The sequence below is a fragment of the Sceloporus occidentalis genome, unplaced genomic scaffold (assembly GCF_023333645.1).
Source record: "Sceloporus occidentalis isolate IW3139 unplaced genomic scaffold, rSceOcc1.0.p SCAF_3, whole genome shotgun sequence".
NCBI classification, from domain to species: Eukaryota; Metazoa; Chordata; class Lepidosauria; order Squamata; family Phrynosomatidae; genus Sceloporus; species Sceloporus occidentalis.
Window position 1 is genome coordinate 248,383,286 of NW_028316983.1, and position 18,424 is coordinate 248,401,709.

General features: G+C 47.4%; 1 protein-coding gene across 2 annotated transcripts in view; it reads left to right on the plus strand.

The window, feature by feature from the left end:
• PPP1R16A (protein phosphatase 1 regulatory subunit 16A) overlaps positions 1-18,424 on the plus strand; it is a 79,038-nt gene that overhangs the window by 8,782 nt on the left and 51,832 nt on the right. For both annotated transcript variants that reach the window (XM_089518156.1, XM_089518157.1), the window contains exon 2: positions 14,771-16,426. In XM_089518156.1, coding sequence (XP_089374282.1) covers positions 16,174-16,426 — 253 coding nt within the window. In that variant the 5' untranslated portion in view covers positions 14,771-16,173. The remainder of the gene's footprint in view (positions 1-14,770; positions 16,427-18,424) is intronic.

Genomic DNA, 18,424 nt, shown 5'->3' on the forward strand with positions numbered 1-18,424 from the left:
TTTTAGTGCCATTCCCCCCCCCCTTTCCCTCTGTACCTGGGTGTCCTGGTCTGGGAGCTGTTGTTGCCAGGGACCACTTCCCCCCTGCGCACACCACCCCTCCATACTCCCAGTCCACATGCTGATGCCGAGTTGCTTGGAGGGAACTCAAAGAATTAAGATTGGTTTATGCCCAAAAGAACTCCTTCCACCAGAGTAGCATCTTCCAAGAAGGAAAAAAAACATGATGGATAGATAATTGGAGCACAACTGCACACCTCCCTGGGGCCAGAGAAAAGATGGATTGTGCCCATTCATAGGCAGGTTTTGGTGGGTCCTCCCTGGAGAATATGAGGGAGCAGGAAGATCAAACAGGAAAAAAAGTTTGCCTCTCCTGGCTGTTGTTGCATAGTAATGTGTGTACTTTGGAGGTAAAAGTGTTCTTCCGTGAGTATGTTTGCCACCACGGTAAAAGGCTTAGAATTCATGGACTCTTAGAGGACTTTCAAATGTCGTTTTTTAAAGCTCTGTGATGCAAATCATCTCACTCACTCATTCCAGGTTTGTTATTTGCACTATGAAACTGCATCAGAATGCATCTCTGCAAGTTGGGTTGCTCACACGTGCAGCCATTCAAATTAAGATGGAGTCAAGATGTGAATGCATTCGAACTAACATGGAGCCAAGACACGAATGCAAATATGTGAATGCATTCGGAACACGTTCAAGGCATGCAGTGTTTTATCTCAGGTCTGTTCACATCAGTTATTCACACTAGCGACAATGCGGATCTTTTTTTAAAACTCGGGGAAACCCAATATCAATTATCCTGGATTAAGTGGAGTTTTGACAGCCACCCACGAAACATAATTGAGTACATTCAGTATGTGTATGAACAACAGAAATCCAATACAGATTCATCCTGGATTATTTTCACAGTGTGAATAACTCTTCAGAGTTGGAAAGGATCTCAAGGCTCATCCAGTCCAACCCTCTTCTGCCATGTAGGAAGACACCATCCAAACCCTCCCTGCAACAGATAGCCATCCAGTCTCTCTTTAAAGACCACTAAAGAAGGAGGGCCCACCACCTTCCAGGGCAGTCTATTCCATTCTTCAGCAGCTCTTACTCTCAGGAAGCTCTTTCTAATTTTTAGACGGAATCTTCTTTTTATTACTTCCACATTTACATCAGATCTCCCCTCTTAGCCCCACTTTATTACTTAGTTCAGAGTCACACATTCCCACTCATCTTATCTTTATCCTTCCCTATTGTCATTTATTTATGATGTACTGCCTCTATGTATTCATAAAAATAAATCTATACAGAAAGCACAGGCATGTATCTTCTTTTAGTTAACGTCAGGTATAGTATTCCCCATCGCCATGTACAGATGGGAGAGATGGACAGTGAAGGAAGCAGATAAAAAGAAAATCAACTTATTTGAGATATTTGGTGCTGAAGAAGAGTGCTGAGGATACTGTGGAAAACCAAACAGACAAACAAATGGGCCCTAGAACAAATCAAGCCTGAAATCTCCATGGAAGCCAAGATGACCAAATTGAGGCTGTCATACTTTGGCCACATCATGAGAAGGAATAAATTATTAGAAAATAAGATACAGTGCATCCTTGGTATACGTGGGGGATACGTTCCGGACACCCCCGCATATACCAAAATCCGCGTATGCTCGTCCCGTTGTCCCCAATGGCGGCACGCGTGCACGCGCGCCGCCATTGGGGACAACTTCCCTCCCTCCTCTCTCCTCCCCCCAACTCTTTCCCTCCCTCCCTCCCTCCCTCCCTCCTTACTTACCTTTTCGTCGCCGGTGCTGCGTCGCTGCTGCCGCTGCCGCCACCTCAGCCAGAGCCGGGGGGGAAGGCCGGGTGGAGGTTTTGGAGGCCAAGAAGCCTCCAGCCTGCCACCCGGCCCTTCTGCGGTGGCGGCACCGGAGCACCAGCGCCAGAGGCCTCTTCGGCCCCCACTCCGCTGCCGCCGCCAGCACCACAGGGTCACAATGGGTTGTGGTCATCTTGAGGGCAGTTAACAACAATATCTTAATCTTCTATGCTCATAATCACCAAATTTTCCCAACTCCCTAAGTCTCTCCTCATAGGGCTTGGTGGTTTCCCGATCCTTCACTGTTTTGGTTGCTTTCCTCTGAACACACTCCAGCTTGTCCACATCCTTCTTGAATTGTAGTGACCACAGCTGGACACAGTATTGCAGTAATGTAGAATCAAGTCAGTTGACTCAGACTCAAATCAAACTCAATTTGCTTCAGTGACTTGACTTGGAGACGACCCTCCAATAAATGATGCACTGATTAGTGACTGATTTGCTGGCTTAGCGTCATCCAGAAACAGAAATATGCATCCTGTCCCTCCTGCCCATCAGATGAGTCTTCTAGCTTTAGAAGGATCCTTCCACCTCAAACCCATTGTGCAAAGCATTTGCTATTCTCCTGAGAATTTTTTAAAACATAACTTCATGTACATATTCTTGATTATCTAGATCAGGGGTCGGCAACCTCCGGCCCGTGGGCCGGATGCGGCTCGCAGAGGCTTTTCGGCCGGCCCCTAGCAGCTGCCACTGCCGCCACCGCTGATTGCGGCTTTTCGCCGCTCCAGGCGCCACCATTTCCCCCCCCAAAATGGCGGCGAAGTCTCGCGCGGCCTCTCCCTCTGTCCATCTCTCCCTCTGGGCGGCCTAGAGGTAAAGTCTCGCGCGACCACAGGAAAGGTCGCGCGAGACTTCGCCGCCATTGGCAGCGGCCTCTAGGACACCCATAGCGGCCGCTGGAGCCCTCGACCAGGGCTCCGGCAGCGGCAGCAGGCCTCTGGGAGGCCCGTTGCCGTCACCAGGGCCCCCCAAGAGGGCTCCGGCGGCAGCAGCGGGCCTCTGGGAGGCCCGATGCTGTCGCCGGGGGCCTCCCGGAGGGCTCCGGTGGCGGCACCTGGCCTCTGGGAGGCCCGATGCCATTGCTGGGGGCCTCCGGGAGGGCTCCGGTGGCGGCAGCGAGCCTCTGGGAGGCCCGTTGCCATCCCTGGGGCCCCCCTGGAGGGCTCCGGCGGCGGAAGCAGGCCTCTGGGAGGCCCGATGCCGTCGCTGGGGGCCTCTGGGAGGGCTCCGGCAGTGGCAGCAGGCCTCTGGGAGGCCTGTTGCTGTCACTGGGGCCTGCCAGGAGGGCGGCGGCAGCGGGCCTCTGGGAGGCCCGTTGCCATCGCTGGGGGCCTCCAGGAGGGCTCCGGCGGCAGCAGCGGGCCTCTGGGAGGCCCGATGCCATTGCTGGGCCCCTCCAACAGGCCCGTTGCCGTCACCGGGGGCCAGCAAAGATGGGAAGGCCTCCAGCTCTGGTGGACCCCACCGGCTTTTTTGCCGGCCTCTGACGGGGCCTGGGGCCCCGTCAGGGGCCAGCAAAGAGGAGGAGGCCTGGCCCCCAGAGGGTGGAAGCTCCGCCCCCGGCATGCGGCTCCGCCCACGGAGGGTGGAAGCTCCACCTCCCGGCTTTGGCCCCCCAGTTGTCTGAGGGACAGCAACCCAACCCCCGGCTCAAACCCCTGATCTAGATATTGAACCTTAACACACCGCCACCGCTGCCTCCTTTTTTTCCTGTTAAAGTTGACTCCCAGACTTGAGACTTGACTTGGAAGTATCTTGCAAGGATTTGAGACTTGACTTGAGACTTGGAGTAAAAGACTTGAATACATCACCGCAGGACTCCATGTGAGCTCTGACCAAAGCAGAATGGAGTGGCACTATTACTTCCCTTGATCTAGACACTACACTCCTGTTGATGCAGCCTAGAATGACAATTGCCTTTATTAGCTGTCAGCATCAGAAGAGACTGGTCCAGCCTCTTCATCATCATTTCCATACCCCTGCCTTTCCTATCCTGAGCTTCTTAATCTTTAGGCAGAAAGAAGCACTTTGCCAACACTGAAATCTATCTCCTTCCTGCACCTTATCCATAGCCTGTGAACATAAGACTTCCTCTGTCTGTCAATGCAAGGCTTCCTCTGTGAATGCAAGACTTCTTCTATGCATGCTTCCTCTTTCATCTGCCTTATCTGCATCTCCTGAGATCCAGTGGTCTTCTACAAGGCTTTACCCAATTCATCTGCTGGACCTTTCTGTCCTGTAAGGTCTTGAGCAGCAATGCCAAATACCATTTGCTTGGGGCCAGTCCTATCCCAAATGCTGGCTGGGTGCTTCTGGGAGTCATCATGCAACACCTCTGATGGATACCTGCCTGGGAATCCTGTTTTGAATGTGGATTCAAAGTTCAATTTGAGAGAGCTGGATTCTTCTTAATCTCTTTTTGAGTCCAGACTCTTCATCATATTGAATGCCTGCCCCCCCCCCCCCCAAGAAGAAAATCCAACTGAGCAGTCTTCCCTTGTTTCATAGTCCCTCTTGTTTGGAAATTGTCTTCCTGTATCCACTCTGTTGAGCTCTTCCTTCAGGAAAGATCTTGGTGGTGAAACATTTCTCCTCCTTAAGTCTTTCCGACATATGAATGTTCACTAGTCTTCCCACAATTTCTTTTTCTTTAGGTATTCCCTCTTCCCACCCTCCTTTCCTTTCCCTGCAACAAAACATTTAGCATCTCGGTTGGTCTCCTGTGTAGTAGTTGATCCCAAAGGGAACAGAGGTATGGCTGATCATGCCATGTGTTTTCCCCAATTCCTTAACATGCCCTTTACCCAAGAGCTTGGATGAGATAACTGTTCCTAAACCATGACCCACAAAAGTCTACAGAGCAAAATACCTGCTGGAACAGAACATAATGGCATTGTTTGTATATGTATTTAACAATATTTGTATGTCACCATGTAACACGGAAGCTCTGTGAGCAGCTATATTGTCAACTTAGGTCACTTTGCACCTTAGGCCTGGATCTTGACTTGATGTCCCTGAAAGGCTGGAGGTTGTCTCTTCTTATAGGGCTGACATGGGGCTCTCATGTCTCTTAGGAACAGGAGCAATTAAATGGAGGCAAAAGAACCTTAATAGTATGCTTTTTGGGAGGAGGCATGCTGAGAAATCAGGGCTAGGCTGAGATCCTACATGGGTGCATAGCTCTGCAGGCACAGTTCCATATCCTCCCACCCTTTGGTAGCGGTCAAGTCCCAGGAGGGCCCCCTGCTGCGGTCACTTACTGGTGGGAAAAGGAGAGGGAAGGCCATTCAGACCATGGAGAAGCAGCCAGTGTCAGAGTGCTGGGGGGAGAAGAAATGAGGCTGTGCTCCCAAATGGGGTACACCCACCTTTTCTTTCCCCCGAGAGGCCAGAACAGTCGGATCTTCATACAGGTTGAGTTTCCCTCCTCCAAAATGCTTGGGACTAGAAGTATTTTGGAATTTTTCAGATTTTGGAATATTTGCATGTACATAATGAGATATCTTATGGGGGCCAGTGTGGCATAGTGCTTTCAGCATTGGACTCTGACTGTGCAGACCAAGATTCAATTCCCAGCTCGGCCATGAAACCCACTGGGTGATGTTGGCCAAGTCACAGTCCCTCAGCCTCAGGGGAAGGCAATGGCAGACATCCTCTGAACAACTCTGGTCAAGCAAACCCCATGACAGGTTTGCCTTAGGGCTGCCATAAGTCGGAAACAACTTGAAGGCACACAACAACAATGAGATATCTTAAAGATGAGTCCTAAGTCTAAACATGGAATTCATTTATGTTTCATATACGCATTATGAACATAGCCTGAAGGTCATTTTATATATAGTATTTTTAATATTTGTGTGCATGAAACAAAGTTGTTGTTATTTATATTGCTCCTTCCTCCCTGTACAGGGACTCAAGGCAGCTAACCTTGAACCATTGAACCATCAGAAAGTGAAGTTGTCACTGTCTTAGTCACCCATGTGGACAGTTTTAGGTTTTGGAGCATTTTGGATTTTGGTATTTTGGATAAGGGAGACTTGTCCTGTAGTCTGAACTGCCTCTTCCGTTCCTCCTCTTTCCTCTAGTAAAGAAGGGCTTGAGAGCTACTGGGCATGGGAGGTTTAGGGACAGAACAGAAGGGCAAAAATCCCGCAAGGACGAACAGATGTGAGTGTTTTGGAATGACCTCTTGGGTAAGGTTTGTCCAAGATGGTTCTGCATATCACAGTGTTGCTTCTGATTGAGGCTACTTTGGGAGCAGGTCACATCCTCTGCTGGACTGGACAACTCTGGACAAACATTGTCAGGACTTCTTTCGACCGCCTTGTGGTGGTTGTCTTTCCTGTGTCCCTGTGGTCAGTGCTCAAGGTCTGAAAGGAAGCCTGGCCTCTTCCTGTAAGCAGCAGGGATCTGCCAGAGATTTGTGGCTATGGTGTGTCCACTGTGTTCTTGGAGGTGTTTTCCTTTATATTTACTGCAATACACTCAGCTGTTGCGTGAGATGCAGCGAAGAGTGTGCTTAGGGCAGTGGGTGCTTTGCCGCCCTCCCAGTGAATCATCTCATCCTCTCACCTTGGTCTGTATGCCTCCCCTGAACTCCATCCGAGTTCATCATCAGCCAGATGCCTTTATGGCACCAGCAGAGATTAGCTGCTGGCCCTGAGCAGGTGAGGAGGAGAGAACCTGCCTCTTCTGGTTCCCACGGTCTTTGACAGGCTTGGGCAAGCTGTGAAACAAGGAAAGGAGTCACATTTCCATGGCTGAGATGGCATTTGATCCCTTACCCTAGTGGATGCATTAAACCATAGAGTTGGAAGAGACCTCAAGGGCCATCCAGTCCCTTCTGCCATGCAGGAAGACACAGTCAAAACCTTCCCTGTGACAGATGGCTATCCAGTTTCTCTTTCAAAGCCTCCAAAGTAGGAGACTCCATCACTCTCCACTGAAGGAGTGAGTTCCACTGTCAAACAGCGCTTATGGTCAGGAAGTCCTTCCTAATATTTTAGGTGGAATCTCTTTTCCTGTAGTTTGATGCCATTGTTCTGTGTCCTATTCTTTGGAGCAGTAGAAAACAAGCTTGCTCCATCCTCAATGTCACATCCTTTCAAATATTTAAATATGTGTATCATGTCACCCCTTAACCTTCTCTTCACTGGGCAAAACATGCTCAGCTCCCTAAGTTGTTCCTCAGAGGGCTTGATGGTTTCCAGACCTTACACCATTTTGCTTACCCTCCTCTGGACATGCTCCAGCTTGTTAGCATACATTTGAAATTGTATGCTAGACACAGTATTCCAGGCGAGGTGTGACCAAAGAAGAATAGAGTGGAACTATTACTTCCCTTGATCTAAACACTACTATTGATGCAGCCTAGAATTGCATTGGCTTTTTTAGCTGCCACATCACACTGTGTACCAGTGCATTATGTTTTTTGTGTGTTTAACATGATGTTTTTCCTTTGAGATGCTCTGAGAAGCATGCACAGTTTTCTTCTCAGTTTGTCACCAGAGCAACAATACTGTAAGAAAGGTTAAGCAAAGAGAAAGAGAGTGCCCTGTTAGTGCCAGTCTGAAGCTGCTGATTTAGTCCCTCCGTATAACAAGCATGCATTGTATCATTATGGATGGATGGAGTACAATATTGTCATACTCCCATAAATATTACAGTTGTCCTCCACATTTGCAGATTTGATTATTTGATTAATATATTCTCCCTGGTAGAAGTTGATGATAGAGTTATGCTGGGGAACCTAGACGTTCCCAGAGAAACACTTCTCTAGGCATTTGTAGGTCCTCCAACATAATTCTGTGGTTAATTTCTGGCAAATCTTTATCATAGAGTTGCACTGGAGGACCTGGAGATTCCTTGAGAGGTTTTTCCACATGCAGTTTTTCCACATTCACGGGGTCCTTCACCCCTAACTTAAGCAAATGGGAAGGGACACTTTATAATGTTATGCTCCCAATATTGATAGGCATTGCATCAGTGCATCTTAGAAAGTTGATTGTAATCCACAAAAGCTGATACTAACATAAATTGGGACTTTATCACACAGGAGGCAAACGCCCGCATCCTATGAATAAATGGCCATTAAATCCTGTGAATATCCTGCAGGAGCAGGATTGTTTTCAAACGACGTTGTGTGCCATCGCCATTATCCCATGAATAAAGCGGCAAAATCACACTGCTTCTCATTCACAGGAAAATCCCATGAATGAAAACTGGTGCGATTTTGCTGCTTTATTCATGGGATAATGCTGGGATGATGATGACAGTGTGGGAAAACAATCCCACTTTTGCGGGATATTCATGGATTTAAATGGATTTAATTCACGGAGTGCATAGGGAAAGGAGGGATATAAATAAATAAATAAATAAATTTATTATTATTATTATTATTATTATTATTATTATTATTATTATGTGGGTGCTTGCCTCCCATGTGATAATGTTCTTGGTTAGCTCTAATTACCCGCTTCCCTCCTTTTCCTTTTTTCACAGAAGGTGGCTCTCTGCTGAAGGGCCCAGAGAAGGCCTTTGCTTTCCGCCGGGCAAATAGGACCTGCCAGTTTTTTGTAGTCCAGCCAGGACTTTATTGTTTAACCAATCAGTGCTCTTTTTCTTTTTTACAAGGTAGCCAGTTTTATTAGAGCTTGTAAAAAAAGTGTTTGCTGCTTCCTGTCATTAGTAGTGATGTGTAATTGACTACAGAGAGGGTGCGAAGAAGGAAGGGCTGAGAGGCTGCAGGCTCTCTCTGGAGGATGCTGAAGGACTCCTTGGCACTTCTGGAAAGAAAGGCGGGTTGTGAGGGAACAAATCAGGTCCGAAGCTTCTGGTGCAGAGGAGTCTGTAAGGTGTTTTGAGTTGCAAAAGGGAAAGGGAGCATGTATTTTACAGAATACATACAGATGGAAGGGAATACCCAAAGATCATCTAATCCAGCCCCTGCCTTGCAGGACTACACAACTAAAGCACTCCTGAGAGATGGTCATCTGTTTGAAGATCTCCAAGGGAGGAGGGTCTTCCGCCCTCCGAGGCAACCTAGGGCTGCATCCACACAGCAGAAATAATCCAGGTCAACACCACTTTAACTGCTGTGGCTAAGTGCCATGGAATTCTGGGAATTGTAGTTTGTAGTGGCACCAGAGCCCTCTGAACGAGAAGGCTAAACGTCCCACAAAGCTACAGTTCCCAGTATTGATCTATGACTGTTAAATTGACGCCAACCTTGATTATTTCTGCAATGTAGATGCAGTCTGGTTCACCATCAAACAGTTTTTGCAGGAAGTTCTTCTTAACCTCTCATTGGAATCTCCTTTCTTTCTATTTGGATCTTTTGATATAGGTCCTAACCTATGGAGCAACAGAAGGTAGGATCCTGTGGTGCTAGAGAAGAGGAGGATAAGGCCAGACCCTGCAGTGTTTCCCCAGCATCCCACAGAGTGCTGTGCAACCCCTGTGAAGACGCAGGCCCTTTCCAAAGATAGAAAAAGAAGAAGAATTGTCTCTGCCATACTTTGCGTTTTTGTGCCTGAGTTCCTAGTAGCAATGTCTTGTGAGCTGCTCCTGTTCCCGGGAGGATTCTTGGCATTCCTCATGCCAGGGAGTCCCTGCCTATTTCCCCTGAGGCAGGTTGGCTGGGTGAGTGGGCTGGGAAGGAGGCACCTCGCCTGACTGCTTGGGGAGGAGGGACGGGACTGACGTAAGGTTCCCAACCCGTGCCAGGCAGAAGCGGGCATGAGCCCTTGCTCAACCAGTCAGCCGTTTACTGCAAGAAAGACATGTGCTGCCTCCTTCAAAGCCAAGTGTGGAGGAAAGAACATAAACACAAAAAGGACAAACTTTGAAGAGACTTCTCTGTTGTATTATACTGGATATATTCATGTATAAGTCTAGAAATTTAGGTCAAAAAATTGACCCCCAAAAACTGACTCGACTTATCCATGGGTGAATGTAAATGCTGTATCTTAACTCTTATTGAAAAGAAGGAACTATCTCCTGATGAAAAGCACTGACCTCCTCTACTCTCCCATCCATCCAGCCTTAAGAGTAAGCACAAAGAGTTATGTCTTCTGGACTTTTGTAAGTTCTTTGACATTGTTTTGCTTTGTGTCATCCTTTAGATCCTTTGCTATATGCCCCTAAACTTTAACCCTCGACTTATCCACGGGTCATAGCAAAATCCATAATTTTGGCCCTTGACTTATACATGAGGTTGATTTATAGTTGAGTATAGCTCTGTGTGTGTGTATGACAGACTTCCTTGTTGTCTTCCCGTAAACCAAGAAATATTTCTTACATTTACCTGTACCTCGCATTAATTCCTAATAATATTAATTATGCCATCCATGTGTATTTGGTTTCTTATCTAACATAGTCCTCTAAAATAGCTTTCCGTAGTCATCTCCTTTTTTCCTCAAAAGATTCTTGGCTAAATGAAATCTTAGTCTTCCTATAATGAAAAAAATAATTCTTAGCATTATTTTATCTTTCCCTTTAAATTGCAAACTAAACATATATATAAACATAGGCATGATCTGTTATTTAAAGAAGCTCATTGGTGTATAAACTCAAAGCAGTTCCTTATTTGATATTTATCTTTATTTTCCTAGATTACGATAACAGTATGATCTGGTCACATTTATTTACTTTATTTCCCCATATAAAATGTCTTCAAACGGACTCCATTCTTTTTCTCCCTGTTGTTTGACCCATAATTTTAACACGACAGCATGGTTGGAACTGCAGGTTTGAACAAGGCTCAGTGGCAAATGAAGTCCAAAGACAATATTCTCCTCTTCTTTATTTATTGCTTTATTTATTAGTGGGGAAGCTGAGCTGGGCAACTTTGGACCAGTGACAGTTTCTTTGCCTAACCTTAGCGGAGAAGAAGCTAGTCCAAAGCACTGACAGTGCAGTGTCACTGCAGTTAAAGGCATCCCTTTTGCGGGGTCATCCAAATCCTTGCATGCCGGGCTGTATTTGGACAGCCTCTGTTCGAGCAATTTCTTTTGGGCACCTTGGATAACATGAACCCTGAATTATTAGCAACCTCACTGATTAGATCTGCATTTTCATGGGAAATAGGCCAGCAGCAGCCGGTCCAGACTGCATAACCTCTGATGGTGGTCTCTGGAACCTGTTCCTTTAGGAAGAGAAGGAAGGATGGAGGAATGTTCCCAGCAGAGGGAGAAGGAGGGATGGGATCTCAAGGTCTGGAAGAAACATGAAATACTGGTCTATTTGGTCAGGAAGAAAATTCAGGTTTTGGATTGACCTTGCCTAGAAGAGTTGGATGTGCTCTCCACAGATATAGTTAAGAATCACTTTTCTGCTCCTGCCTGGCTGGCCAGTTCTTTCTAACTCTGCAACAACCAGCACTGAACACACACAGCCTGAACAAGTATCCCATCCGATGTATTTACAGGGCATTTGGGGCTGTGCAGGTCCATAATTCTGACCATGTTGGACGGTAGAATCATAGAATCCTAGAGTGGGAAGAAATCCCAAGGGCCATCCAGTCCAACCCCATTCTGCCATGCAGGAACTCCCAATCAAATTACTCCCATCAATTGGCCACCCAGCCTCTGTTTAAAGACCTCCAAAGAAGGAGACTCCACCACTCTTTTAGGAAGCATGTTCCACTGTCAAACAGCTATTACTGTCAGGAAGTTCCTCCTAACGTTTAGGTGGTATCTCTTTTCCTGTAGCTTGCATCCATTGTTTCGTGTTTTAGTCTCTGGAGTAGCAGAAAACAAGCTTGCTCCATCCTCAGTATGACACCCCTTCTAATATTTAAACCCCTTAACCGTCTCTTCTCCAGGCTAAACATACCCAGCATCTCAAGTCTCTCTTCATAGGGCATTATGGTTTCTAGACATCATTTTATTGGCTCTCCTCTGGACACACTCCAGCATCTCAACATCCTTTTTTAATTGTGGTGCCCAGAACTGGGCACAGTATTGCAGGTGAAGCCTGAGCAAAGCAGAAGAGAGTGACACGATTTCCCTCAATCTAGACACTATACTTCTATTGATGCAGCCTAGAATTGCATTGGCCTTTTTAGCTGCTGCATCACACTGTTGATTCATGTTCAACCTGTGGTCTACTAGGATCCCTTTTTCATGCACTGTTTTCAAGCCAGGTATCCCCCATCCTATATCGGTACATTTCATTTTTTCACCCTAAGTGTAGTACTTTACATTTCTCCCTGTTGAAATTCATTTTGTTAAAATGAGACTCATTTTGAAATTCATCCTTGTCCTAGGATTTTCATGGGCACATTTCTTCAGAAGAGGTGTTGCGCTCTTTTCCTTTGAGGCCGAGAGTGTGTGACTTGCCAATGGTCACCAGAGGCTATCTGTTCCTGAGCAAGGATTCCCAGAGTCTTAACACTCCAGTGAACGCATAACTTAGTGCCAGGGGATTGGTCTCTCTATAATTCTTACTGGTTACTTACAGTAATTCTTTGCTGGAATTTCCATAATTCCAGTGAATGGACTTGGGGGAATTTGCTCAGCGTGTCTCCGCTTCCATTCCCCATCTGCCAGATCAGGGATATCCTCCTTTGCAGGGAGGTGGAGAAGGTGGAGAAAGACTTTGCCCTTTTGAAGCTCAGCGTTATTTGTGATGACTTTTGTGTTCCGGGGAGAGCTGTGTGTGTCGGTTGCTGCAATGATAACGCTGGGTCTGGTGGCACCAGGTTCCTTGCGTGGCTGCTCTCGTCATAAGCCTTAATGGGGTGTAATTTCCAGACACTTTAGATAGGAGTATTACAGTTGGGCACAGATGGCATGGCAGCACTCTGGCAACACCAGCAAGACACCTTTGCATTCCCTTACTGTCCTCCCCCTGCATAACTGCCTCACCCCACACAATCTGATGTAGATAGTAAAGGATCTCAGGTACGGAGTTCATGTACGCTTGCCCAGGGCCCTTTCACATTGCACAGATGTAGCAATTTGGTCCTGCTGCCATGGCTGTATCCTGTGTGATCTGTAATTTGGTCAGGCTCTTGCAGCAGTTCCCAAACTTTGGTCTTCCAGGTGTTTTGGACATCAGTTCCCAGAATTTCTGACCATCGGCCAAGGTGGCTGGAGCTCTGGGAAGTGAAGTCCGAAACGCCTGGAGGACCAAAGTTTGGGAATACAGTGGGCCCTTGGTATCCTCTGGGATTTGGTTCCAGGATGCCCCATGGATACCAAAATCTGTGAATGCTCAACTCCCAGTATATACAATGGCATAATGAAATGGTGCCCCTTATATACAATGGCAAAGTGAAGGTTTGTTTTTTGGAATGTATACATTTTAACAATATTTTCAAAGTGTAGATGCTTGAATTGTTGGATAAAAAAATCTGTGGATGCGGAGCACTGACTGTAATTACTCTATAGATGAGAAGGCTAAACGTCTCTGCAAACCCTAAACTGCAAATCCTCAGATTCCATGGGACCTTGCCATGGCCATGAAAATGGAATCATAGTGCTATAATTGTGGACGATGGTGCCACTTTTGAGGTTTAGCTGCTCTTGAGGCCAACACAAAGAAGATATAGAAGGAATTCATTGGTGGCACTCATTGGGCAATTGTGGGCCACTTGGTTACCCAGTTGCAAAGTGGGGCAAGCCAGAAAAGTTGTCTTGCGGGACTTACCATGCTAGCTAGCAAGGGTTTTGGTCCAAAACAGTAAGATTTTGAAGCCCTGTGGAGACCTCATTTTTCACACTACACTGTTAGAGTACTTCGACACCACTTTAACTGCAGCTCCCATCTTAAGGAATCCTGGGATTTGTAATTTAGAGAGCAGTACTTTGAATTGTCTGCCCGAAAGCTCTAGTGCTTCCCAATACTACAATCCTCAGTATTCCACAGGAGGCAGCTGTGGAAGTTAAAGTGAAATAATAGCTCTGTAATTGTGTTGGGAGTTAGTGTGGTGTAGTGGTTTGAGTGTAGGACTAGGACTCTGGGGACCAGGGTTTAATTCCCAGCTCAGCCTTGAAACCCGCTGGGTGACTTTGGGCAAGTGACATGCTCTCAACCTCAGAGGATGGCAATGGCAAACCCTCTCTGAAGAAGCTTGCCAAGAAAACACCATGATAGGTCCACCTTAGGGGCACCGTAATTCAGAAACGACTTGAAGATACAACAACAACAAAATTCTATAGTGTTATATGGGCCTAAATACCCTAAAGGGCAGCAGGTCCCCATCTGATCTTGGAAGCTAAGCCGGGTCAGTCCTGATTAGTACTTGGATGGGACACCACTTGAGTATTCTTTGCCTAAGAAAAACGTATGAAATTAATGGGGTCACTGTAAGTCAACAGGCAACTTGAAAGACATTTGTTGTTGTGTGCCTTCAAGTAATTTCCGATCTATGGCAACCTAAGGGGTTTTCTTCAAGATTTGTTTAGAGGAGGTTTGCCATTGCCTTCTTCTGAGGCTGAGAGCTTGTGACTTGCCCTGAATGGCTTTTGTTTTTCAAGGGGACAAAGGGAAGGAGGGGAACTTTTTCTGCATGAGATTTGTTGGTATGGAGGGGGGCAGTGGGAGAAAGCATCGCTCTTTCTGACTAAGGCCAGGGGGCAAGAGTTGTGTATTCCATTGTGTGTTCCGTTGTTCTGGCTCCTTGTGGGCATTTACATTTCCTAAACACTCCTGGCAGGAAGGTGCATTTGCAAAGTTTCTGAGTGCAGGGGTGCTGAAGAGAAAGATCCTTTGAGTTGCCCCTGCCAAAAGTCCCAAGTAATTTGCTTAAACTTTGATTGTAGGTTAATCCCGGATTAAAGCTGGGCCACAGGGCCTGTGGCATAATGAGGGGTCGGTTGTGTTGGAGTCTACCCCTTCATCCTGCTTCCTTCTGACTGGCTTCCTCATTCCTCGTGTGTTGCAGGGCTCCCAGGAGTGTGCTTGCCAGGAGGCAGCATGGAGCTCCATTCAGTGCTCCATGAGTGGCACCGTGACGCCGTTGGAGAGATGGAGGGAGGAGTCTTCTGCTACCACCGCAGCTCACCCTGACCAGCCAGTTCCTTGCGCTGAGTTTCGTACTGAGTAGCTGGAAAGAGACAGAGCACCAACACAGGCAGATGGACTTTGTCCTTGCTGAAGGCTTTGGAAACAAGAAGAAGGCTGCAAGTGGAGGGAGAAGAGACCACCCTCACTGCCTTCCCAGCCCTCCATGCCTTTGGGGGAAGGCTTTAGAAAGAGCTGGAGGCTGGCCTGGGAAAACTCTTCTACAAGCATTTTGTTCCTGAACAGCTGCGAGAGCACAGCTACTACCTGGTGCTGCAAAAACTGGGAGTTGTTTGCCTCATATTATCGGTGTGGGCGCTCTGAGTGAAAACTCTGGCACACCTTTGAACCTCTAGCCTGGAAGAGAAGGTACAGACGCAGGCAGCTCTGATAGAGGGACCACAGGCTCTCCGGCCAGAGCACTGTTTGGCTGGGAATGGCTTGGCCGCCCGAGAAGACCTGTCCTCCTTGCTTCCTGGGCTCTGAGACTTCACTCCCCAAGCAGAGGAGGTCACAGGCTGAGCGTTATCTAGGGAATGAGATTTGTATCGCAGCCTGAATGGTTGTAATTTCCCTGCAGGAGGTCTCCTAGAAACCTGTTGTTGGCTGCACTCTGAATGGGAAGCACACAGAGGCTGGGAAGCCTGGCAGAAGATTAAAGTGGGACCGAAGGACTCGGATTTAGCCTTCCCTTTCATTCTTGGTTGGCAGGTTACCTTGTGAAGGCGGCAGTGGTGTGCGTGTGTGAGTGTGTTGTTTAAACTGCCTGTACTATGCAGGAAAAGGGCTAGCAAAGCCCTCTGGTTCAGCCTCTACTCCTGAGTAAATCTGAGGAGAGATAATGGAAGTACAGCATCCCTGAGGTAACTAATCCCACCTTTGGGAGTGGTGTTCCCAGATCTTCCAGTCGGTGCCTCCTTTTCCCAGTTCCAGCCTGGGTGGAGAAGAGAGGCAGAAGCTCCTGGCATACATTGCTGGCAAACCTGTCACATGTACCACCTGGCAAGAGACACTGAGACTTCAGGTATATAGGGGCCAGTTTTTACCTCCACTCCAGGTTGGTTGCAAAGTATGCCCCTCCTTTGCCAGAGAGGATGTGACAGTCCCAGCAAGTGGTTATGGCACATCAGTAAGATTTCATTATTCCTTCTCCAAATGCTCCCGCAGAGGTATTGGCGATGTGTGACAGGGGGCCAGGACCGTTAAATTTCCCACTTCTCTGTCTCCTCCCACACTCCCCCCATCTTTTGAAGCGGAGGTGAGCATCTGATCCCACAACCAGCCATGGCGGAGCACCTGGAGCTGCTAGCTGAGATGTCGGCGGTGGGCCGGATGGGCACCCAGGAGCGTCTGAAGCACGCCCAGAAGCGGCGCACCCAGCAACTGAAGAAGTGGGCACAGTTTGAGAAAGAGATCCAAAGTAAGAAGGCCAAGGGGGAGAAGAAGAGGAAGAAGGGGAGCAGCAAAGAAAAGCAGGTGGTGTTCCCTGCAAATGTCCGGCTCTTGGAGGCTGCCTGCCGCAACGATGTGGAAGAAGGTAAGAGCAGACAGAAGGCCAGAGGAGGGAGAGATCTTTTCAGGGTGGGTAGATGGGAGGACTCTTAACTCAAGTGATGTGTCGTCTGGCTTCCAGGTCCAAGAATGCTGGAACAGTCATAGAAATCAGAACTATGGCAGATCTGGGCCCAGTTTTCTGCCTTGTGGGACCCTCCGTGAGTGCCAAAAACACCCCCCCCAACCCAAACAAAAAATTAGACAGGTCTAAAATAATGGTCTCCAAACTTTTTCAAGTTACCTCCCCCTTTCCTCTGAGTTGACAACCCTACATCCCCACACATATAGGTCCCTCATACCCTTACACAAACACACGCACACACACACTCTACTGCAAATTCAAAACAACCAGTCTCTGTTGTTGCTTCCTTTGCACCTGGGAGCAGCAACTGAGCAGCTAGCTGAGCAGTGACTGAGAAGCTTGTCACTTATGCTGACCTTGCAGTAGTTTTAAGGGACCCTGAAAGAAGTATCATGCAACCCTCATGCCCACCCTGGTCCTAAAGACCACTGGTTTCCCTTGTTTTTCTTGCTCACCTGAATGAAGGCCCCACTGCCTTTTCTCTGAGTGTTCCACTGGATCTTTCCACTGACCCCAGGGAGGGCATACAACCCACTTTGGGAATCACTGGTCTAGAAACTCACTTCTAATTTTGAAGTGTGTGTGAAACAGTGCAGCAGTGCTCTGCAACTAAATTGAAAGAAGAATTGCTGCTCTTGGAAGTTTCCAGAACTCATTCTTTTAAAGGCCAGAGAAGAAGGCAGTCTAAGGAAGGGGCAAGGTACCACAGAGGCAGCAGTGGGGGGACCACATGATGCCAAAATATTTGCATACCCCGGTTTTAAAGGGATTGCAGGGAGCCAGGCTGAGAAAAATCCTTCACAAACTTCTGAGGCTGACAGTCGGAGGAGACAATGCTTTCTTTATTTCTGTTCCAGTTTTTTCTCAAACCAGCACAGAGTGGTTGGAAGAAGTGGATTAATGGCCTGACCCAGCATATGGGGCATCCCCCTCATTTCATCCTTGGCAGCAAAACCATCTTGCCAAGAATGGATGGGGACAGCCAGGACCACATTGAAAGAGTGGAAGTCATGCTTGGCCCATAGAGAGCCCCAAGCCAGGGCTAGCTGTGGGTGGGGTGGATGCATGTGTGTTGAGAGGATTAGGGTTCTACCCATTCCTGGCCATGCACATAACTTTGCCACAGTCTCCAATTTTCCTTCCTCTTCCTTAAATACAGGGACATGCTTTGAGGTCTGTATGTGAGTAAAGAGTTTAGTTCAAAAAGACTTGATAGGTTGCCCTACGGAAGTGGTTCAGATGTGGAACAGCTGTGTTCAGTGCAAGGTGGCATAAGCAGAGTTGCAAATGCAGCACTGTTGCACATGGAGGCACTTATGCATTGCGCATGGACCCATGTGTGCCTCTGGTTATGCATTCAGATGCATCATTGGTTTCTTGATTCAGTTATGCAACATTTCCCTCCAGCACAAGGTTTTCATAGCAGTGTGCTACTAACACTGGCCTGTGGGCCATCAGGTTTCTAAGAAAGACAATGGGTACATATACAGTGCCAGTCTCTGATGCATTAGGAATTAAAGTCCTGCTGGTCCCTCACATGAGATATCTTAAGAAGCACTGTCATGGCACATTTAATGCACAATTAATTCCACACAGAGAGATTTAGTGAATATCCACACAACTGAAATAAAGCAGTTTGATGCCACTTTAACTAATTCCTCTATCCTGTGGAATCCTGGGATTTCTAGTTTGGTGAGGCACCAGTGCTCTATGACAGCCAAGTGGAATGCCTCACCAAACTACACATCCCAGGATTCCATAGCATAGAGCCATGACAGTTAATGTGGTGTCAAACTGCTTTATTTCTGTACTGTGGAAGAGCTACTCTACTAAATAAAGTACAGTATGTTATGCTTCCCCTCTGGTATCTTAGAATCATAGAATGTTAGAGTTGGAAGA